At 41.4% G+C, this 24,362-nt stretch overlaps 1 protein-coding gene across 1 annotated transcript in view; it reads right to left on the bottom strand.

Moving 5' to 3' along the window:
* The window catches only part of ITGB6 (integrin subunit beta 6), a 58,296-nt gene extending 34,222 nt beyond the window's left edge, over positions 1–24,074 (bottom strand). The window contains exons 1-5 of the mRNA XM_075028590.1: positions 23,101–24,074; positions 17,284–17,524; positions 1,760–1,824; positions 1,233–1,309; positions 410–489 (exon numbers count right to left, since the gene is read on the bottom strand). Of these exons, the coding sequence (XP_074884691.1) occupies positions 410–489; positions 1,233–1,293 (141 nt within the window). The 5' untranslated portion in view covers positions 1,294–1,309; positions 1,760–1,824; positions 17,284–17,524; positions 23,101–24,074. The remainder of the gene's footprint in view (positions 1–409; positions 490–1,232; positions 1,310–1,759; positions 1,825–17,283; positions 17,525–23,100) is intronic.
* Between the last annotated feature and the right edge of the window lie 288 nt (positions 24,075–24,362).

Below are 24,362 nucleotides of genomic sequence, written 5' to 3'. Positions count from 1 at the left end.
TCATCATACTTAAAATCAACCACAGATTAACCATTTGTATATGCAAACTGACTAGAGCACCTTCTGTTTACACTGCCTGGCTTGGCATGTAATATGTAAGATGCAGTCTGGTCTCTGACTCGATGTCTGGTGCTTCATCATCAGTGCTGTGGGTGAGTCAGCCCTCAGGCTGATGACCTGAGCCCCTCTAATAACACTGCCTTACATGAGGAAGATTGGTTTTTTAAAAAACAACAATGAATAATAAAGTCTAGATTGAATTCCACTTTTGATCCCCAGGAAGGCTTCACTAAGCACTGCATGCATTACAAAACCACGGGCTGACCCAATTAAGTCAATACTTCATCACTCAGAGCTACTACAAACACTTCAAGTTTTACTTTGAAATTTTTTTTATCATTTACTCTACCTCTTGAAAACACCAAGCGCAGTGTGGTCCGGAAAGCAAACAATCTTCACAAGTCACTGCACTTTCCTGAGAACAGGTCCCTAAATTTAAATCCAAGAAGATAAAAGACTATTAATAATGTGTTTAATCATTCAATTTATGAAGAATCTTGTCATTTAGAGAATGTTGGAGGTGAAAAATGCACACATTTAGCCATATTTAGGATTATTGCTAGAATTCCTTCATAATGGTATTTCTATTGGTAGAAGATTAACTCCCTAATAAAATTCAAATCCCACAATTGCTGGCAATTAACATACTTACTTTTGCATGCTTTATGGATGGCATTCACTGAGAACATGTTACTTGTTTTCTCCAGCGCACCTGATAAAGTGTTACGTGTGTTTCTGGTATGGTGCAGGTAAGACATTTCCAACATAATCAGGAATATTAAAAGAACAGATTTATGTTCACTCTATACACTTAAAATTGCTTCACTCAGGTCTATAGATACTTGATATGATTTTAATTTATTGTGCAAGTACCAGCAAAACACTCAGTCACATGTATAGTATTAAGTTTCTGAGCAGATCAAACAGTGATTAGTATAATCAAAATTGCTCAAACGCCCAGTTCTCTCATACATGTTGTGCTATATAATGACCACATGAATCTTACATGAATTTGCAGGGTAGCCCTACAGCAGTCTGTCAAAAAAAAAAAAAGTCATCAGACAGAAAGGAATGATTAAATACAGAAGACAGAAAGCTATTTCATGTCAACTTCAAGCAAGAAACAATGCAAAAATGGTTTTGAAATGGATCTCCCTACCCCTGACCCTTACCTTGCACATAGTTATTTCTTTGCAGAAAGAGGAAACAGAGGCAAAGCAATTCAATCCCCATTCGTTTTCAGTGCTGGCTGAGTGACAAAAAAATATTAGCGTGTTAATTATCATCCGCGTAAAGGTAGAATGTCGTAAAAATCATACATTCCTGGAGGGTATGTTTTCAGATGTCACCTACACCGGATTGCGAGGCAACTTCAACCCTACCAGGACAGACCATGAGTAAAAGTGAAAACAAGGGCTACCTGGGCAGGTAAGGAGAACAAGCTGTGCATAAAGTAACGTGAACATGGTTATCACTTCCTTGTTTTCCTGGACTCCTTATAAGGTATAAGGGGAAAATTCATTCAGGTGAAAATTTCTGTCAATCCCAGTCACTCTGGGTCCTAGAGCAACCCAGCCAAGAGAGTGGGATTTCATATCTACAGCAGCTCTTAAAAGGCTGCTCTAAAATAATGCCTTTAATTGTTCCCTGAGGGAGTGTGTTAGGTAGATGGATCATTACGATTGCCAAGTGACTATACCTGGAGAGATGTAAAAATCCCATTTTTTCAGATTTCCTGATGTGGAGGGAAACTTGTAAAGGCAACTGTGAAAAAAAAACCAAAAAGCAATGACTTATTATAATTGAGGAACTGGCTTCAGCAATTCAAGATACATTTATTTTATTAACATTGCAAACTGAAAAGGAAATGCTGCAGTTGTGCATTTTTTTAATGTGTAGAAGTAGGAATAATTACACTCCCAGTTCTGCAACTGTCTTGGAAAAAAAATCATGTCAGCTTTAACTGTCTGTAATAAGTGGCCAAATATTCTACCAATATAACAAGTCGTCGCTACCTCTTCCCCCCCTCCCCAACCTGGAATGAAGGCAAAATATGCATTTCTTACAACCTTATTAAAAGGAAATAAAAATTCTTATTTGTAGAGTTCATCTCTTCCCATCTTTTATGCTCTGCTATTGTCTGTTTTGAAAATGATTTGTTGAGGACAAGCCCTCTCTTATCATGAGGATTTGCAACAGACTCTACACAGTGCAGCATAAAATTATAATTTCATCAGTTGTGTTGCTGGCCTGAAAACATGTATCCTTTTTTTCTGCAGTCAGAAATCCTACCAAAGTTAGCCGATAAGGACTAGGTTGCTCTCACCAAGAGAACTGGCAGGATCAGACCTCCCTTTTCAGGCTGGTGGTAGCTGCAATCTTGGGGCAGGATGTGACGGTAGGGATGGGTCTATACTAGTTAAACTCGACATGCCTGGAAACATTCCTGGGCATTGAGGCCAACTGGCACAGAAAGACTGGAGTTTATGCTTGCAAATTGCCTATTGGGACCACTCTAGCAACCAAATTGTGTCCAGAAATTGTTTGCAGAGAGTGTTAATTGGAAGAGGTCAAATTCATGCCAGGGAGCATTTTAACAGTTTAATAGCAAAGACAATCTCATTCTAGTGCCTGGAAATATTCACAGGCGCATCTGATTTTACTAGTATTTACACAGTCTATGGGTAGTTTCATAGCAGCTCAAGCTGAATGACGTCAAGCCTACCTTTGCTCTGCCCTTGTGTTCCCACCCCTTCGCTCCTACCAGTACTCATGTCCAAACAAACAGTGAGCTGACTCAAACTGGTCCAGTTAAAACCCAGCCACCTTCTATGGGGAAGGTGGCAGGCTACTTTTCACCTGGGTGGGTCCCTTGAACTGTGTGGTCCAGAGTGAGTGCCGAGGAAAGACAGGCAGAGTTGGCAGGAAAGGTGGGAATACATTAGGCTGAATTTAGCCCAGCTTAAGCTGCTGTGGAACTGCATCTTAATGTTTCTATTTACAACAACATTCCTAAGTCTCCTTCAACTGTTTTCTATACCTTGGAGCGTCCTTTGTAAGGCATTTGTTCAGCTACAGCAATTTCCTGTGGCATGAAAAAAGCATCGATTAGATTATGTTCCCTCAGCTGGTGAAGACGCAACTCTGTGAGGACACTGTCTGTAACTACGTAAGGTCACAAAGAAGTGGACTCAAAATGTTTGCTCATACTAAGAAAAAAATCCTCCTGTAAGTGCCATCCAAACCATCTCATTTCCCTGTTTTTAATTTACATTTGTGTACATGTCCTTTAATATTGTTGCTATCTCTACAGCCTTGTTGAGCTCCAAAAGCCAGTGCTTTCCCTTTCCACGTAGAAGGTCACTTTGTAGCTCTAACTAGCACCTGGTAATATATCAATGCTTCAAAGCATGTGCTCAAAGGACTTGGTGGCAGTCCTTCAGCCACCAAAATGTATCAGACACCAGCAGCGTCCCAGATTAAGGACCAGCCAGCTGAACAGCTGGCAATTAGCAAATGCTTACTCTTAGATTCAAGATATGAAACTTTTTAGTGTAGAGAGAATGAATAATATAGCCTACATAAACTTACAAATTCTGTTTGATATTATCAGCTCCCCATTTGCTTGTGTGGTAATATTTTATATAGGTGTTGGCAAGGACAGCATGACTGGAGGCTAAGTGCCTGCCTCTGAATGGGATGGCTGCCAAAGACTATCTGAGTAAGGTCTTACCTGAATAAAATAAGTTTCTGCAAATTATTAAGAACAGACCTCCCCAGATTGTCTGGAGAGAGCAGAGAAAGAAAAGAGAATAGCAGAACAAACAACAACAAAAACAGACAGAAAAAAAAAGAAGAGAAAAATCAAGGTCGGTTTTGATTTTTAAAAACTCACACAATGAGAAGCTCACAAGACTGGACAGAACAGGAATAAAAAACTCACTGACAGGGCACAGGACATTAAGAGACGTCCAGGAAGGGAGACAGCACATAGCAAGAGTAGATCTTGGGCAAGGCAAGAAAACCCAGGCAGGAAGTTGATTCTTGTTTTGCAACGTCACCCAGTATCTTGTGTAGTATCTAAAGGTAAGTTGACCAGGAAATTCCTCTACTAATTTAACGCTTTATTGGCTTTAACTATCACACATGTTAGAAGAGCCAAATCACAACCTGGAGTAGCCACACAGATGTGGGGAGTATGTGTAAAAGCCTTTGGGGTCCTGGCATTGCTTGGTTTGACTTCTTTACAAGGTTTGTAAGACTGAGACTTGTTTCGTTCACCCAAATTAGAGGCATCAATTCAATGAGATGTAATAAAAAGATAGTTTATAGTACAGACAGAATACAATTATTATTGTTTTCATCAGCCACTACATACTCATTTTGCAGCAAATCCTGGTCTCAGTTAAATCAAGGTTACGGTTTTATAATGACACATCAGAACAGAAAAGAGCTGTTTATCTTTCAGTATGGGCAATGCTGAACAATGCAAGCCTGTTGTTCTTTAAGAGATAATAAAATTTGTATAGGATAAAATCTTTAGTGCATTTTCCCCCATACCTGGCACTTACAATACACAAAGATAGCACAGGAAGATAGTCTGTTCATCCAATCAACCTTTAACAAATTCACTGGCAGGTAACAAACATTTAATATTGAGGTACAGAAAGAAAGCAAGCTAATGTTGGGGACAGGGAATAAGAGATAAACTAAAAAAACATTAGACTCAAGTTGCATTTCATTAATAATAGTGGGGGTTTTTTATGTAGAACAATGCTGTATCTTTTCTGGCACACTGAGTTGAATCCACAATTCAGCCTGGGGATGGGTCTCTAAAGGTTCCAGAATGGGAAGTGTTTGCCTAGAGAAGCATGCCTCACCATTGGCTTATTCAAATCTAAAAATTACTTCATTTTAGAAAAAATACCAGCCTCTCCTTCAAATAGGGTATGAACTGATGTAGCGGAATTACACATACAGGAGACCAGCCCAAGGGAAAACAACAATTAGTTCATTTTGTGCTAGACAAAACCTGGAAGAGGAGGCATGTTAGCTCCAGTGAAAGCTTATCAGTCAAAGTAAGAGATCAGTATGTCCCAAGCTCATCAGAGCAAGGAAAATCTCTTTTAATTAGGAGCTGGAGAGCTATCCATATGGAGGAGAAATTCTTGTAAGTCACCTCTTGGCCTCACACATAACCCAGCTCTTAATTCCCAATGCTCTTCTCATACCCACTCTCACCCTGAAAGCCAGGAAGAATACAGAGCAATTTAAAGTCTGAATGTCCCACAGGCTGAGACAGTTCTCAGAATATTTACAAAGGTGGGGAGAAGTGTCTCCTGCACTTCAGAAAACATTTTTCTCTTCTTGCCCTTCACCAGAGAGTTTTGTGGGACTGGAAGCAGTGAGGTGGGGTCTCCTTTCTCTACATCATATACAGTGGCAGTCACCTCCTCAATGCATCTGTAAGAGGCAAAGGACTACTCTCCTTTGGTCAGAGACAGGTTGCTTTACATTTAAAACATCTGGTGACTTTATTCTCTCCCTGGTTGGCTTCCAAATCAAACCTGCCTAGAAAGCTCCTGACTGTCTCTGATGGGGAATCAAAGCAGACTTTAAAAGTTTTCGTCAAACTTTTTAACCCGAAAGATAGCAACTGAAGAATATGCAAAGGTGTACAGAATGAATGGTTAAAATACTTTTCTCACAAAGAAGGCATGTTCTGTAGCTGCACAGTCAAGTGCTTCCGGACTCTTGGGCCAGCAGAAATGGAAGGCATTCTCTTTGGAAAAAGTCTACCCAGAAATACTCAGCAGCCTGACAGACCCAGTTCCAAAGAACGGCAATGACAAATGTTGCAGAGGATGACTGTCAATTAGTTAAGCAATGAAACTTGAAAAAAGTTTCCAAGCTTGAAAAACAGTTTCCAAGCTTGAAAAACTTAGATTAGTCTCTAAGGAACTAGAGGTGATTTGAGTAGCCACATAGCCGTGTGAATGTCCTGCAAACAGGGCAGTCCAGCACAGTCAGAAACCACACACAAATACCGCAATGATACTGGCAGGACTGTCCTATCTCTACCTTTGCTGCAGCATAGGTCCTGGCAATACTTTAGGGAGAGCTGGCAAAAACACTTAAAGAGGAAGCAACAATACCTAAAGAACTGTTGTATTTAATGGGGAAATTCGCAGTGATGGTGAATGTGACTAATCAGTAATTTTTACCTTTTTTTTTTTACTTGAAATTTTTTCTAGCTATAAAACAATAGTATTACCTATCAAATCACTGTGTAAAATAAATAAATGTATCTGGATTTATACATTTTAAATGCCAGTTGATACTATTTTCTATCTCTTTGTTAATCAGCATGGTGAGAGATAGGTATTGTTCCAATAGAAAATGGCGTCAATCCAAAGAAACTTCTGTAAGCATTCAGGTCCCTGTCTAAATGATACGGACCCTGAGGTAAGCGAAGATCTGAGCATACAGTGACTGAGCTGCTTCACTCCAGCTTCCATGTTTTGGGGTGTACTAATACCACACCCCATTAGGTATGGACCTAGGACCAAAGCTCTGCTGTGCAGGGTAAGCCACAGAGTCCACCCAAGATGTGGGCAGGTGTGTGGAAAGGCAAAGGCCTCTCTTACTCTCCTCTCTGGGTGTTGTTTGCAAGCACGGCTACACGCGATGGAGAACGGCTTTAGAAGAAGATGAGGGGTGTCTGTCACTCCTTCCAGTGGGTCACAGGAGCCAAAGAGCGACACAGATGAGAGGAATTTTTCCCCTCCAGCTCTGAGCAAAGCGGGACGTTGGGGAATTCATGACTCAGGCTGTGATTCACGCTCGGGTCTCCTCTCGCTGTTAGATGAGGGCAGGGAGTGAAGTCAACAACTTACCTCTGAACAAACAGAGAGGAAGAGGAGGAATAAGGAGGAATTGCTCACCAACTGTGCAATGAACAGCAGGCAGGCAACCCAGGGTGTTTTCAACTCGTATTTACCTTGCCCACAGCTCTGCCCCAGCTGGTTCCAGCCGAGGGCGTGAGCAAACCTTTGTCCTCGGTTTCCTTCACAGTTTCCTTCACATGGGTGAGCACCCTGAAAGATTTGTTTGCTTTTCAGATTTGAATACACTCTCACACTCAAAGTGAAGTAATCAAACCTCCGAACTGCAGAAGGGCTCAGGTGGATGGAACCAGTTGGAAAATCATGTTGCATTCGAGCGGGACTGCGAGCCAGCCAGCCCACAGCACTCCAACCACGCCAGGGATTTCCACACAGCCTATCCAATCTGGCCTCAGTTTCTGTTTGCTTTTTGCAGTTACATGGTACACCTTGTTCTCCCTGTGCTATAAAAGCCTGGCGCTGGGGCACCAGAGCAAGCACCTCCATTCAGTGCTGGTGCAAGGCTGGTGGCAGGAGCTGCGCCGAGCACTGCCTCTGCAACGCCTCAGACCTCCCGCGCTTCAGCTGAAGGGCTTTCTGTAACTTACTCCCTTCAGGTCAATGCCAAGTGCAGGCTGGACCTGCTGCCCCCGTCACAGAAGGGCCAAATGCAGTCCCGAGACAGACAGGTTGCAGCGGTGCCAGGACGAATGCGGAGCTTCAGCTCAGTCCTGCAGCAGGCTGGGCGAGGCAAGGGTGCAGAGGGAGGACTGAGTTCTGAAGCCGGTAGGGTGTAAACACGATGGATTCAGGCCTGAGTTATCCAGATGTGAAGTCTAAACTACTGAGCTTGGACTAAATCACTTGTAAAAAGTAATTCCGCTCTGGTCTTACACACAGAAAATGAATTTAACTTATAGCTGACCTTGCTGTACTTAGACCTACAGAAGCCCAGTGCTTTGCTGAAACACGGGGTTTGAAAAAGGTTAATCTAGAATAACCAAAAGATAAGCATGTTTAGCTAAGCACCCAAACAGCTGCTAAAAACCAAGGAAAATGGGCTCAGGCACTGCCTGAAACCAGCTACATTTCTGAAGCTTTCCAGGAGCTATTCTGAACTTGGCCAGCATGGTTTCTATTTACAGAGACCTGGCATTTGGGCCACTTGCTCCCACCAGTGGGTGCAAGCTCTTTCTGGGAAAAGAACCGAATTTAGGGTTTCAGGAGCTCTTTGTGCAGGGTGCTGCCATCTTATGGCTACTCTGCTCTTCTGGAGTAGAGAAGTTACTACTTTAAAGCTTAGAGGTATAAAGGTCTTCAGATACTAACTGTCCTACTACCTTTTAGCAATATTTTGCCTTTCTGCATAGGTAAGAACATTTGGAGATGATCATACCTTTGTTAAACAATTTGGTCATTTATGTTGTATTATTAGAGCTATAATTTTTTGTTAGCATGCTTTTTTCAAATTCCTGTCCTGTCACAGTAAACAGAACATTACTTCTAGTGTCTTTGCTATGAGTTCAGTTACATGATTCTGAAATGTCACAAATCGTTTCTGATGTCTTTGTCAGTATAAATTATTATTGTATTTTGCATACCTTGCCTTATTGCTATGTACATGTTTCTTATGAAAATAAGAGGAAGGAAATATAAACCAACATTGTCAGCTCACATTCAAACAGAAGCATTGGAAAAATAACCTTAAATAGAAAGATTAGTGTTTCTACAATTCTTCTTAAAGAATTGGTAAAAACTGTTGATATTATATATCAAACTAAAACCATGCAGGACAAAGAACATGTAAATAGAACCATCTCCAAACAAAAATAAACTCAACTAAATCAATTTCAGCTGTATTTTGGCTGAATAACATAAAAAGGATAAGGCAGGGCAGATTTTCCCTAACAATGTTTTCCAGGAGTTCAAAACGATTATTCATGTAAATACTATCGATAATATTTGATCCACTGATACCTTATGCTTCTTCTCTCACACGTTTGCAACCTCATTACCATGCTTTGGTTGAACACTTAGCACACAGAATTGCCATAATTTTAAAACAATTTTTTAAAAATGTAATTCTTAACATTTTGTAGCATGTCAATACATCGCAGGAGGCCATAGAGTCACACTTTCTACCTGAACCAATAAATTCATTAACAGAAATTTAAAAAAAACACTAATGCACAATAAAACACAATAGCACAAACTAGAGGGCACAACACTGCAAAGGATCTCATAGATGCTGAAAACATGTCCTTCCACCTTACACAGCTGTGTTAATAAACTTATCAAAATCCACCATAAGAATACACAGATTGTTTATCTCTCTGGCAGAGTCAAATCAAATGTGGCTCTACTCACCTTTATGGTATATGCAAGAACCAGGTGAATTCTGCATTATCCAATTTGCAAAGAAATAAGTTCCATTTTACTGTGATATCCTCACCTACAGCGGTTTGTTCCTGTCACTCTTACTAGAAGACTCTTTTGGAGACTTCACTCTTCTCATGGCTGGAAACCTTCTAAGCTCCAGCCTGGATGGACTAACTTTCAATTTATATCCATTGTCTGGTAACTTAAATAACTTCTTTCCTTTCCTAGTATTTGCTCTGCCCTTCTTTCCCCTCCCCTTAATGTATTTATAGACAGCAATTGTATATCCCTCATTCTTTGTTTTGTCCAGTACTACTTTTCTGTGTTTCTTTCAATGCTCTTTCCTAATTATGGGTGACAGACTCTTCACAGTACTCCAGGAGGGCTTTGACCAGTGCCTCCTACAATAGTGTCCGTACTTGTGTATCCCTCCTTAAGTCTCCTTCATCGTATCTGAGGATCATTTTTGCCTTTCCCATGGCTCCATCCCAGGTCTCAGCATCCTTCTATGACTGACCAAGACATTACGGTGTTTCTCTTGCCCAATTGATAAGCCATAATTTATAACAGAAATCGTTTCCACCTCAGTTTGTGTGTGATCTAGCACTTGTGCTATTAAATTCTACCCCACACCTCCAGCTCTCAAGTTCCCCCACAATGTTTATATAATGGTATGGGTATTTTTCTCATCTGACCATGCCATTTTAGCAGCAATGAAATGATTAATACTTCCAGAGACTAGCTGAAACTGTAATGCTTGAAAATCTCTACTCAACTGTTAGGTAGCCCGATAATTTCCTTTCCAGAACAGATAATATCATACATACATTTCCTCAGCCCTTATACATTGTATTAAACATCTATTGCTTTCATCCTGTTTTCTCCATTTTATCTCCACACCCTTATTTATACTTTCTTGCAAAAATATGTACAAAATTTCCATATTACTAAGGTCAGATTAATGAAGCTGTAGTGCAAGATCACTTTTTCCTCTGCTCTTCTCTCTCCTTTGTTTTGGCAGATCTTTTAAGAAAAACTTTCTCCTGTACTTGAAATGTAATTTGCTCATTCTTTCAGCATTTTAGGGTGGATAACAGATATTGTTCCACTATGGGCCTACTATGCTCTGGATTTACTTCTCAAGTTTGTAAATGTTAGCTTTAATCTCTACCCCATCTTTGCCACATACCAGGCCCCCTTTTAGTTGTGTAGAAGAAACTTTCAGCTTTTCAAATTTTGTTTACAGATGGTAAGTGTGTAGACTTGACAAATATGACTGCATCCTCTGCTTCTTGGTTCCCAAGATACTGTTTTCATTGATGATCTGGTACGGTGGGGTCTTCTTCCCCTATGACCTTCACTGTCCTTGCTCACTCTTAATATCTTTTTTTTGTGAACGATTTATTAATCCAATAAGGTGCTAACACCCTTCTCTACTTACAGTACAAAGTGCAGATTTTTAAAATAGTATTTAAATTAAAGAAATTTTAATACTTAGATTTGGAACCTTCATCCACTTGACATCGCTTAACTAGTTTCCTTAGGTACAACACTTCAGAAGGACAAATTTTGAGAAACTAACAGGCCTATTCTTGTTTATTCTTTCACTTATTTTCAATTTAATCAAGTTGGGATAACTTTAGCTAGGTTATTTTCTACAACCAGCTGCTCTATGTCATCACTACCTAACAAAGACCACCTAGAATAGCATCATGGTAGTCCAGTGACTGCTTAGTGATGAAATCTGCCAGCTATTACACCCTGGAATAACTGGCTCTACCGTTATCAGTAACATTTGCTTTATACTCTATTTCTGAGCAGTTAAAGTCTCCTGCAATGAGGCAATGCTTGGAAGCTTCTCTTTCATGCTTGTAGTCATCTACAGTGTTAGATATATGTGTAACAGTTCCTTAGTGGTCCTTCAGAAGACCTTTAGTTTGACAAATTCCATTCTGCCCATGCCACCTCTCTCTGTGACTTCATTGTTACCGAGTGCACCTCTGGTTTTATTTCTAGTTTTCTTAACAGTCTACACACTGGTTTAAGTGCATTTCAGTCATCGATTACCTATCCACCATACTTCGCTGTTCTTGGGAGATTCAGGGTCATCCTGGGTGCTACAGTTTGCACACAATTTTTGTACACAAGCACCTCAGCTCATCTTCTATGATAATGTGCAAAATTTTTAATTACATTACTCACATCCCTTTTATTCCTGACACCCAGGCCATTCACATCACGTTCCCACCTGTGTCAGTACTGATACTTCCTGTCCATTTTGCTCCCGTCTATTTCTTTCCCCCTCCATATATTCACCACTTTCTGCTTTTCAGAAGCAGGTATGGAAGTTACTTACAGGTCTCCTGCAACCACCTCTCCTATTTACTAGCTTACAATCCTTTTACTGGTTATACTGATATGAATATATATTGTTATCATGTATTATTTTGTAGTATGCTACATGATGTAATCATGTTATACTATATTGGTAACAATTATAGCAATCTTGGTTCCGGAAAATTAATACCACATTTTCTCCGATGGAGTTCATCTAGTTTGTGTGAAAAATCCTCTTTCCTCTCAAAAGTTAAATGCCTTACAACACTCCTCATAACATCAATTCTTAAGACATCTGCTGCTCTTTATTATCTTGCATGCTTTAACACACCCTCTTCAGGAATGAAACGCTGCAGTGGGAGCTTTTCCTTCAGGACAAACTTACTCACACAGATTTCCACTGTTTTGTGTTCTTCTCAGTGCTCCCTCCTTCAGTCTTTTATCCTACAATGTGAGCTGGTACAAAGTTAAATTTCATCCCAGAGATGACTGCATGGCCACAGACACTAAAATGGCATCTGTTTTATAAATGGAATAAATAATAAAACCGCACACCCGTACTCTGTGTGCATCTGCCTGGAATACAATCATTTTAGCTTGAAATTATGCTGCAATAGTACCGCTGGCTTCACATTTTATGGGGCAGTTTTAAAATCGCTTCAGTTACAATAAATGTATTTTTGAATGAAAGAGATAAAGTGAAAGCTTGAATATCCTTTTGAACTTGAGTAACTGTGTGAGATGTCTCGTCAGTTGTCCTGGAGATATTTTAGTCATTGGGAGTTAATCATTACCTGAAACTATGTGAAAAACCTATTCAAAGCCAGTCTATAATATGGTGTTGTGTTAGGGAAGAAATGCAGACGTTGAGTCATAGCTGTCAGTTATTCATTATACTTCAGTCAGTTATGATGTGATTCTTTCCAACATTATTCTTGCTTTTGATTTACAGTAAGATACTGATCTGGTGGGTGGGACTTTCTCAATTAGAGCAAGACCCTGCCGACCCTAATCAGGAGAGACATTTGAGTGTCTAACTACCATAAGGGCTCTACAAGATTTTAAAACTGTATGAAAAATATACATAAGCTTAGAGAGGTTAACAAGTTCACGTTGATTTGGAAGAGGCATCGGAATGGCCTTTTACATCAGAGAATGATAGTTGTGCTCAGTAACGCCTGAGAGCAACAGGAGAGAGCAAGGAAGAATTCAAACAGGTCAAACACTGGTGCTGCGGATGCATGCGGGGACCATGCCAAGCCATGAATGTGGTTATAAGCAAACCTCCAGGGAACAGCGGACACAGGTCTTGGGCTAACACAGGAGGCACCTTACTCTGCGTTTTACATAGACACAGTTAAGGGCAAACTGGTTCCTAACTTGGGCACATCAGGTGCTCACTGCTACACAGAAGAAATCTGGGCCAGACAAAAGTCAATCCAAGATATTGTTTGTTCTTTTTATTTTTCAGCTGTCTTTCTGGACTTTGAAGCTAGGGAAGTTCCTCTCTTGCTCTGTATAGTGTGCGAATTTCCTTGCATGTAGGAAAAACACAAATGCCTTCTTCTGCCTGTGTCATGCTAACCTGAAGATAAAAGGGGATGGATACATGACCTACAAGTCAAAATCATGGTAACAATTTCAAGCAAGATTATCTAATAAATAGTGCCAGCAGTGGACTGAATATGCTAACAATGTCTTGTGGAAAGTACATATTTGTCATGTTCTCATGATGTCATAATTTTCTGCCTCATTTTGTGAAAGCTAATAAATATTCATGGTTTTAAACATATACAAAAGCAAACAAAACCATTGCAGTTATTTATTCAGACTGTTCTGAGACATAACTACTCACAGTGCCTGCGCAGTCACATTACTGATAAAAACACTAAATTTTACTAGGTCTCCTTCATCATCAGTCTGCTCATGTGGGGTAATAAAGCCTATTTTTCCTTCATCCTGAACTGGTATTTATATTCTCATATGTTATCATCTGATTCATCCTTACCACTTTTATAGGAGTATTTTTCTTTTCTTCCCCTGCTTTAAAAACTCCCTCTTAGGGTTATTTGCTATGCTTGTGTATTGAGCAATGATAGTTTGATTTAGCTTGTGCTTCTGAACTTACATATTAATGAATCTTTCAAGTCTTGGCCTTTTGCTTACATTCTTCTAAGTTCACAGTCTTCATAGTATAGCATTTTCTTTATGACCCAGGTACTGTGCTGCTTCTGTTGTTATAGTGATGCTTGAGGAAGATTGTTCCTTGGAAGAAATTGCTCCTCTCTTGCAACCAGAACTGGTCCAGGCTTGGGGTCAGACAGAGCATCACAAGCTCCAACCTGGGCAGCTTTCCTGGCTGAAGAAATTCCTTAGTGGAAATTCCTTATGGGAGAAATCTGTCAACCTCTTTGTGTTTGTAATGTCTGTTAATACTCTGAATAACAGCACAGGCATCCCAGAGGCCTTGATTCAATTCTACAAGGACAGCAGGTAAATACTGCCAGAAAAATAACAGACTTGTGTCAGGAACAGGGGATTTCCAAATCTGAGCCCGAAAGCCTGGGTGGAGGAGAGCCAAGCACAGGGGGTGTGGAAGCCAGGAAGAGGTCAGCGAGGGAGCAAAGCTTGCTGAAGCTGATTTGAAACAACCGTTTGAGGTATGGGCTGTGGTTTTAGTCCCCATTGGTACTGGATGAGAGGAATTGCTGCTAGCATGGCACTGTGGGACCAAAGGGGGCAAGAAGCATCTTCTTCTGATGATAAGGATCATCATTACAAGTAGGTTTTCTGCCCTGGGGAGGACAGCAGGATTTGCAGTCCTACCCTCTAGGCGGTTCTGCTAAGGAAGGAAAAAACAATCTCTATATGACCTTAGTAAGACACCTCTGCAGACACAGCCAGGAGGCTTTATCATACAAGTGCTGTTCCTAGGTAGGCTGGCAGGGTCTCATATCAGGGGCAGCTAGCGCTAAATGAAACCTCGTTTTGATCAGGCTCTACCTCCCAGCTGAGAAGCCTGCAGATGGCCAAGTATTGCCTTGTCACAGCCTTCAGGCTGTCTGGGTGCCAGCAATGGGAAACAAACCCTAACGGAGAAACCTGACCTCAGCTTTGCACCTCTGTACTCCTGAGAAAAGGATGAGAACTGCTGCAAGAACAGCGATGCTCCGGCTCTGCTGGTCTGCTGAACTCACCCCAGCTGCTTCCGTTGTTACTGGAAAAAAGCGCTGAGCAAGTGTACAGGGAAATTCAACACATTAATTTGTGTTTTCTTATATATAGGACACCAGAGAGCAAGTCGGATGAGAGTTTTGAATGCCACTGAAATGCTGACCATGTTACAGAAGTCTGATTTAAGAGGCATATTCCCATCTTCCTAAACTTTCAGAATAAAATGTTAATGACAGGACAGGCATGTGACGAGTTTCCCCAAGCCGCAACACTCTTAACAGATAGTGTGAATATTTTAATTAAAGCTTTGACAGAGAAGTAGATCAGGACTACTGTATCATTTTCCTTTCACGGCATGCTTCAGCAAGCTGATGCAGATTGCTAGGTCGATAAGATATATCAATATTATAAGACACACCATGTGTCAGGCCGAACATATTAAAGGCTGATGTTAAATTTTAATGTAGGTCATGAATCACTCAAACTTCTTCAGCCATCCAGAATTAATATGAAAAGTATGAGTAACAAGAGGGTTTTTGCTTCATTTTTATATAAGCAAGGGGATGAGGCACCTGAACAAAGGTTCATATAAGACAGCAACTTAAACTCTGTTCAGATATTTAGATCATGACACAGAAAAATCTACATTTGCATTTTGTTGAAGACCTCGCCATAGCTTTCTGAGAACTAAAATTTTGACAACTTGATTTGGGGGGAGCCTGTTTAAGACCATCAAGTCTGGTAAAAAAAAATAATCATCTGTGTATATAAAAAAAAAACCTTTTAAAAGAAATTGTCCCCCACATCTCCCAAAGAGAGAATGGATAATGTTCGAATTGAATGCTACTTTACTCAGTTTTTCTCTTTTTGACCATTTATTGGCATTGTTAGCTGAATTTTCTTACAAAGGTATTCAACTGTAATATTATTTTGGGTTAGATCTCAACAACAAACTCAGTCACTAAAGTGACTTACTGCATTGATTGGTCCTTGACTTTACTGGCACTAACAAGGACTGTATGCCCTACGAATTGTAATAAGTACTTACATGATCTTGCATACTTTGGACAATATGTTATCATGCTTCATCATTTTTTATCTGTCTATTTTTGCTGATTTTGTTTCTTTTATAGCTTACCTCTGTCTAGACCAACACACAACTCCTTATAAACACAAGCTTAATCATACCTAGACATGCAAGCTCAGCTAGGCAAAAAGGTGATGTTCTCTAACATTTCTCATCAGATTAGCAGTTTCCCTTTCTATTTCAGTAGCATGGAAATATTTTGTTCTCAGAAAAAAAGCTTTATTTTTTCCTCCTAATTGTGGGATGTGTGTTGATGAAGTATCTGATGATGACTTTCACTGCGGACTATTATTAAAAGTATTTGCTGCAATAAGATTACTCATTCACTTTCTGCACATTTGTATTAGGCCTGTGGTACCTCAGAACCTGCGTCTGTCACTGGGGACGGCACAGAAGCACTCACTGAGCTCTACAGCTCTGCCAGAAGGAAGAGGACCGTTTTTTGGCATCCTGAATAGCAGTAGCTCTAGAGTGAAAGACCATTGTTCAAAAATGGCACAATCGGAGATGGTGGCACAACAAAAGAAGCGCTGAGAGCATTGCAGCCAGAGACGCCAGTAACAGGTCTATTCATAGCAGTGCTTTTCCCCAGGGGATGGCGTCTTGCGAGTGACTTCATTAACTGCTGACAGCAGACAGACTGCACTGCACTGGGAGTGAAAGAGAAACACTCGTCAGATGGCCCCAGCCACAACTGAGGAAACGCACAGAAAAGATAACTGGCAAGTGTGGTGCTTTCCTCACTGTTCAGAAGAAGTTAGCCACATCCCTAGATGTAATGCTCTATTCCTTTTCTTTCGGTAGGGCGATCTTCTTGTGTACAGACTCACTGTTTGCACAAAGGGTGCTGCTGTCGATTTAACGTGCTCTTGGAAACTTCCCAGGCTGTGGAAGGTGGGGTCTGAATTCCAGATCAGTTGCTAATTGTAAGGAAAGCCCCCAAATATCTTGGCATTTGTTACTTTTAATAGTTAGGAGAAGACACCTACCAAACCTTGTTACATGTCATTTAATGCCATGCTGTGTTTGACCTCTCGCACTGCATGCGATAGAACTTGCCTCGCTGCATGGCCAGCAGGCTGTGCACTCTCTTTGGCATCTCCAGCACATTTACTCACAGAAACAGGGTCGCACACCCCAAACAACCTATATCCTTAGAACCAGGGATCCCCACTCCCTCCCCAAGCTTAAAAACATCCATCCCTACTGAACCGACCTTGAGGGTGTTTGCCTGCAGGTGCTCTCTGCGCTCAAAAGATCATAGTAACGGCTAAACAGCTGATAAGCTGAAATACAAGGTTTTCTACACACAATTACTTCCTACTTTGCTCCAAAAATATACAGAAAAACACATCAGCTTACCTGCCGTCCCCCAGTACACTTGAGCATTTTTCGGGTGCAGAGCAGACTCTCCGACATTGCAGCCATACTTGTGCTGCAGCTGAGCTTTCCACTGGATCACAGGGAGCTTCTCTTTCTCCTCATGGCAGCTGCCTTGCTCCTTGCCAGCCCTGAAGCCAAGCCTCCTTTTTTAAATGCACACCACCATCCTGCTCCTTCTATCTTCGGTTTTCTCTGCGAATTTTCCAGGCTCACCAGGTGTCTGTGTTTCAAACATTAATACCTTGATTATTGGCTTTCTTTAGCAGGTTTTCTACTCTCCAAATCCTATGGCCTCTACAAAATTTGAAGAAAACTGGCCTAAAATACCGCTAGTCAAAAGTCCTATTCTTCTCAGAGGAAACACTAATAGTCCTTCATAACCAAGCAGGCTATTTATAGGAATGGTGACAGTGTGTCTAACCCCACAGTACAATGAGCATGAGGCAGTCCACACGAGACATGATGATACAGGCTGTTTGTAAAATCAAAACTGGAATTTGTGTGCTGTACGTTAATAGTGATTTAAGCAACCACTTTCTTTCCCCACTCCAGAAGGAAGATATGAAAGCCCTCTTAGCACAGGGACACATAGCACAACGTCACTGGAATAATTAATCCATTATTTTAAAGAGTAACATTGAAGTTATTTTGATTTTTAAAACTTTTATATTTGTTATAATCCTAATCCACCCCCTTTCTGCAATGCAGTGGTTCCACTTCTCACGCACTTGCTTTCTGCTCACGTCACACACACTTTCTGAAGGTGCTTCTTCCCCATAAACTATGTTGCAGGTTCATCTTAACAGACTTAAAACTAGGTTCTTTGACCTGAGTAGCAGAATACGATTAGCTTGGGATAAACAACAGACGAATCCCAGACAAAACCAGAAATGGCAGGGAGGCAGAATTACCTTAGGGAATGAGCAAGAAAGCGTCAGTACTGGCCAGGTTGTGAATCAAAGCAACAAACAGCTATAACGCTCTTTTCTAAGGTACCAAGTGGGAAGCTGGGCATAAAGAGCAGAAGCCTCCCAGCGTATACATTATTTCTCTGGGCAGGAGATGAGGAGCTGGGGGAGCACTGTAAGGAAAGGGAAAGGACACAGAGAGCAGATAGGGATGAGATGAGGATCTAATGTAGGGTTAGGGATGCACTTAGTGGAGGATTGGAAAAACCTGAGAAGAGGCAGGGAAAGAGCATTACTTGGAGCAGGTCTGGGAGCTGTGGTGCCTGGGGCACCCTGCGGGGGCACAGTGGGGTCAGCAGCCCACTGGCCCCTTCCCCATGGCCAGGCTGCCCAGCTACAGGGCCGGAGGAGCCCGGTGCAGACCCCATGAGCCTCAGCCTGGGGACCCCTCACCACCAGTACTGCCACTTTCCCTCTACCTACAGTAATGAATAAAGCTACCAGCCCATCTCTGCCAGACCCAAGTAGGAAGATCACAACCAGCTCGTGCTCCACCCTCCCTCACCATGTCCTCCCCGCCGCGCCTGGGCCACAGCCCTTCGGGCTGATGCACACAGGTCGGGAGGCAAGGGGACCCCGTGCTGATCTCCCCGTGCTGCAAGCGCGCGGGGGGTGCCGCCACAGGATAAACACCCCCTGTTGTCCTCTCCCCCTCCCTGCCTTCGAAGAAGTGAAATCCCTCAGCAAATTTCCCTCCCCTTGTGCCAGTGGGTGACTCCCACCAGCGAGCTGGCGGCACAGCTCCTGCGGCAGCTGTGGGGTCCCTCAGAGGGTGGGCGATGTGGGGTGCTGCAGGGCACCTCCACAACGCTCTGCCCCACTCCAGCTCTTCTCAGCCTGTCCCTGTCCTGAGCCACCCTCAGACGGGGCCAGCTGAGCTGCAATGTGGCTCTTGGTCAGGACCATGCCTGGAGAGCAGACCCCGGGGAGGTATGCTGTGGGGACCGCTGGAGGTTACTTCTTTCACGTCAGCGTCACCCACGCCTGCGTCTGCTTTTTGACAGAAAGTTGCCTTGGGCCAGAGATGTCTCTGCATTCAGTCCAGCCTGTGCTGGGGTGTGAAAAGGCAGTGGTGGGAGGCAATTTCCTCCCAGAACATCCAAGCTGCGGAGGTGTTTCAGAGGGAAGGGAGAAGGGGAACAAATGACAAGCAGAAAGGCTTCAGAAAGCCAGGCATGGACCCAAAGCGGAATTGATAGGAGAGGCAGTAAGGTCAGCGTAGGAATAGTAGGTTCTACTGTAAGAGAAGAGTCCCTTAGAATTGGAGGGAAAAACTAGCAGAGGACAAATTTTGCTCTGAAGGACCAGTAACACTCATTGCCCTCTATAGCCCACCTCATGGCTTTTCATTGATATGTCCCTGGAAGCTAATTAGGGCCTAAAGTTGTAAACTGGCAGTTGATTAGGGGGCCAGAAGCGCCTGGAGAACATGGATGTGGAAGGACGCAGCAAGAAAGCCCACCACGCTTCTCCAGCCGGGAGCCGCGTGGGGTGGGAGGCACTTCCCTGCTCTCCCCCATTTCTGGCTGTCAGCTGCAGCGAGTGCGATGCAGCAAGTCCCCCATCGCCTTGGCAAGCTGTGTCTGGCGCGTGGGGTCACCGAGCAGCGCGTCCGCGATCTGCCAAAAGGGCGGGCAGCGGGTGAGACCCAGCGTGTGGGCAGCACCAGAGTTCTCCCCTGGCCTCACACAAACCCAGCAGCCTAGCTCCATGTAACAGGCGCTGATTAGCGTTCGTGTGTATTTAGAGAATACAAATCATAAAGACCATTTTCTCGGGCTTTTACCATCAATGTGGCACTAGAACTGTGACACACTAGGGGTTTCTACTGCATGCCCTTAAAAAGGGAATTTAAATGTCTACAGAATGACTTTCTAATAATAATTGGCAATAAAACTTCTCTACTGAACTTCTGGGCCATGGTCAGTACAGTGGAAAAGTACAATATTCCATTATGATCGTTTTAGCATAAAAATACTGTTAATTTGTCAAAAGATATTGGACAAAAACCTGTAGATACCAGGTAGTTTATTAGATCTGAGATGATTTTTGCTTGGGTTTAGTATTTTTATTTACTTAAATAAGTGTAGTCTCTTCCTAAGTGCAGCTTGCCAAAACCTCCTTTCAGTAGAGTGTTTCTAGCTACATTTTTAGCACATTATTCTTTCACTTTCTTTTTTAATCTGATGATTCAAGGAGGATAGGTGTGCAAACTCTGGCCAGCCAGTAAGCCAGACACATGCTGAGGAGGACAGAATATCCTTATTTCTCATTATGGGGCCCACAGGCATGCAACTCAGGTTGCCAGTGCATTGTTGTGGCACTTCTTAACTTTTGTGCACCACTTTAATACCAAGGTTGCTGCAGATGATAACCGTGAGCTGTACTTGTCCCACAGGTGGTATCTACTTTCCCTTTTTGGAGGAAGCGTTACATAAACAACAAAGTGAGACGAATTTAGACTTTGATACCCAAACTTGCCATCTAATAGGTGGGACTGAGTCAAAACTAAAAAAGCAATGAACATTAACAGAATTAGTATGATTAACAGCTCTGGGGAAATAATTTTCAAAGCTGTCTCATTAGCAGTACCTGAAGATGCATTTGAGGGTTTTCTGAATTATATAAAAAATTCACATGAAAAGAGAAAGACTGAGCCCTTCTGTATTGGGTTTGCCCCCCACACCTTCCAATCAAGATGGTTGGATTTTGCCTTTGATTCCTGGAGGAGTATGTTGCTAATAGCTAGAACCGAGTTTGTCCTTAGATACGTACCACAGAGAAAAAGATTACCCAAGTTGTCTGCAGTAGTAGCAACTCATTACCATCATTTTTCTTTTTTCTTTATACAGGCACAGAATTAGAAGATTAATTTCCTTCTTAAATAAAGATCTGAGGCTAGATTAATCCCATATATAATTCTGTAACTTCTGATCCTGTTGATCGATTATATTTCTTCAATAATCCATAAGGATCAAGAGTCATGGAAAATTTGAAGGGAAAGAGGATGTTTGTTAAACACAACTATATGTGCCTTAATGCACAAACAATAAGTAAGACCAGAAAATATTTTTCCTGTAATAAAATGCAGGTCCCCCCCCCATCCCCAGAAATTCACTGCTTTTCTTCAGAGCAAACATTTATTGGTAATATACATTTCCCTGAACTAGGTAAAGCTTGCAGCTGCAAGAACAGTGGTGGTAAACCAGAGGATCTAATATGCAATGAACAAATTACAGGTAAAATTATTTTTGACAAGCTCAGTGAAATCCAACGCTGTCATCACTTATGACAGTCCACCTCACTGATCGTACTGAATTTGCCGAGATACATCCCTGAGAGCAGAAACTGCAGCTGCTTGGCATAAAAAGTCTAGATATAGAAGTCCAACAAACTCCCACATGAGAACTTCATCAGAGCATGGAGGATCAACTCATGTATAGCCCTGCTATGCAAAATTGAGTAATAGAAGTACCTGAATATTTTATGGGACAAATTCTTCTGATGTATATTTATTCAAGATGGCCAGAAATGTCAAGCCTGCATTCCTGAAGATACTTACTTAATCTGTCGCTGAAACTTTGGGTCAAACTAGTGCTAAATTAAGTCTGATATCACTTTAGATCAGGATGGGCAAATATTGCCTGTACTTGATTTGTAGATATAAAAGATGCTGGAGGTGGTGATTGAAGCAGTTTATGTGTTACTGCTTCTATTACAGTACTACCTGAATCAGAAACAGAACTTTGTGGTAGAAATTGCACAAACATCATTAGATACAACTCATACCCAGAAACTCCGCGCAGGTGAATTAATTCCACAGCAACAGAGGTAAATTTTGGGGTGCATACCAGGCACCGAAGTTGCTAGAAAGGGGGCATGGCAACAGGGATGGACTCAAAGCATGATGGAGTCTGTAAGTAAACAGCAGCACAAGGGAGTATGGGCTGAGGAGGGGCTTTGTGACGCTACAGGAGTGAATGAGTTCTGCTTCTGCTCTTTGGTAAGGCGACTACTGAGCACCGTGCTGGGGAGAAATGCAGGCACGGTTCAGGGTCTGCCTCAGACCAAGTACAGTGTCATAAATCACTATTCAGAACAGAATCTAGTATTAAATATATGTAGCTTTATTTTATCAGTCACAAGCCTGAGTGAAATGTAATGCAGTATTAATAGTCTGAAAGTATTAATAAGGAAAATTTAGATCAGTCAAACTATAATATTCGTAATTATTAAAACAATAAACTATCGTACCATGTGGTGAACAATTACAGGTGTTGTGTGGGACTGAATTCTTAGCAGACACCACAGATCATTTCAGTACAACTTTACAATTGTTTTTTTTAAACATTCTAAATGCAGCAAAATATCTGAAAAAGCCAGCATGGGTTTTAGGCTGCATAAATGGACTATGACCTTCACTCATGTTTAAAAAATAAAAGATATTAAAGTGATGCATAGTTACAGCAACCCTGACAAAACAGCTAAACTTCAAGCATACTATTTTCATAGCCAAATCAATTTCTGAAAAACCTTACAAAGTAAAGGACATGCCAGTAAACCTTTCATGTCATTTACTCAAATTACCAAAAGAAATGAGCATTCACAAACTTATCTATATTTCAGAATGACTTATGTTCTCTTTTGCAGTCAGCATCAGTATTTTATCAAGAAACTTGTTGGAGCCACAGAATAATTATTTATAAATAATTTTTTAATTCATTGGTTGCATGTATTTTTTGTATTCTTAGCTGCAAATTACGGTGATAATAGGAACAGACGCAGAATAAGTGCTATGAAGCCTTTAACCACGCATTGCACTACTTACCATTCAGGACAGACCTTTCAATTCAGAAAGTGCTGAATGCATTACCAGGCCCATTGTCCAAAACCTCTGCTAGACTTATCATTTGTCTCTATCGTGGTAATAAAAAGATTCCTGGCATTCTGGTATTAAGAAACCAGAAGCAATACATTAGTTTTACTTTTCCTCTGCTACTTAAAAATGAACACATATGAGCACATAGTTTAGAAGACTGTGAAGATAGTATCCTATTGAATGACAGACTGTCTGGTTGATTTACATGAAATACCAAGTGCTCGTATGAGAAAAGGTTAAAATTAGATTGACGAGCAAATGTGCTACCAGACTGCTGGCTGACAAATGGCAAAGTTATGCCAACGTATTACTTATTCTGGAGGCGCCCAAGCAGCAAGCAGGAGGATAGTAATTCATGTGCTAGAATACATTCACGTTTAGCATAAACAAAGAGTCCTCAGGGTCTGCAACAGAAACATATTAGCTATATGTAATTTATGTCAACAAATAAGTCAGTGGAACAATTTCATTGTTAGATACAGAATTTGAATGACTCGTGTTTTCTTAAGTCAAGAGCAAGCTGCTCTACTGTCATTTAAATTAGTTCAGAATAATGCCCTGTTGAATGACTACATTGTTCTTCCAATAAATTAACTATTGTGCTACATCCTCTTTCCTCCTACCAGTCACACAATGAAAATACAGATTAGTCATGTAGTTTTTCACAGTGGCTCTTAGATTATAGTCTGATTGCTTCTTGGTCACTGCAAAGAGTAGTCTAGTTCAGTGGTGGTAACTACTTTGTCTTTCTCCTTTCTTTTCAGCAAGTTCTGCTGAGATCCACGCAGTCAGCTATGTTAAAGCTCGTTCACTAAGAAGTGTGGACTAAGGAAAAATTTTAACTTGCCCAACTGGAGGCACTTTGGTTCTTAAAATTCAGCAGTGAATATGCATCCCAAACTGACCTTCGTGCTCTGGGCACTCAGCAGATGTGAAAATAAAGTTCTGTGAGTGATGGGTGCTACAATTAATACATCAGAGACGCAGGACACTTCTGTAAGCATTAGCTGTAATGATTAGCAGCTGGATAATGGTGATAATGAATAATAACCACAGATGTGTCTCAATTTTGCCTGTAAACTGGAAATACCATTCTGAAAGAGACAGAAACAAGTTAAATTACTGATGGCTGCTATGTTTTAACTCATCCTATACAGCTTAACTAGTTACTACTTAAAATTTAAAAAGCTGTTACTTTATGAAGTGGACAA

This window comes from Buteo buteo, chromosome 5, assembly GCF_964188355.1.
Source record: "Buteo buteo chromosome 5, bButBut1.hap1.1, whole genome shotgun sequence".
Classification (NCBI taxonomy): domain Eukaryota; kingdom Metazoa; phylum Chordata; class Aves; order Accipitriformes; family Accipitridae; genus Buteo; species Buteo buteo.
This window is presented reverse-complemented; position numbering and strand designations above follow the sequence as displayed.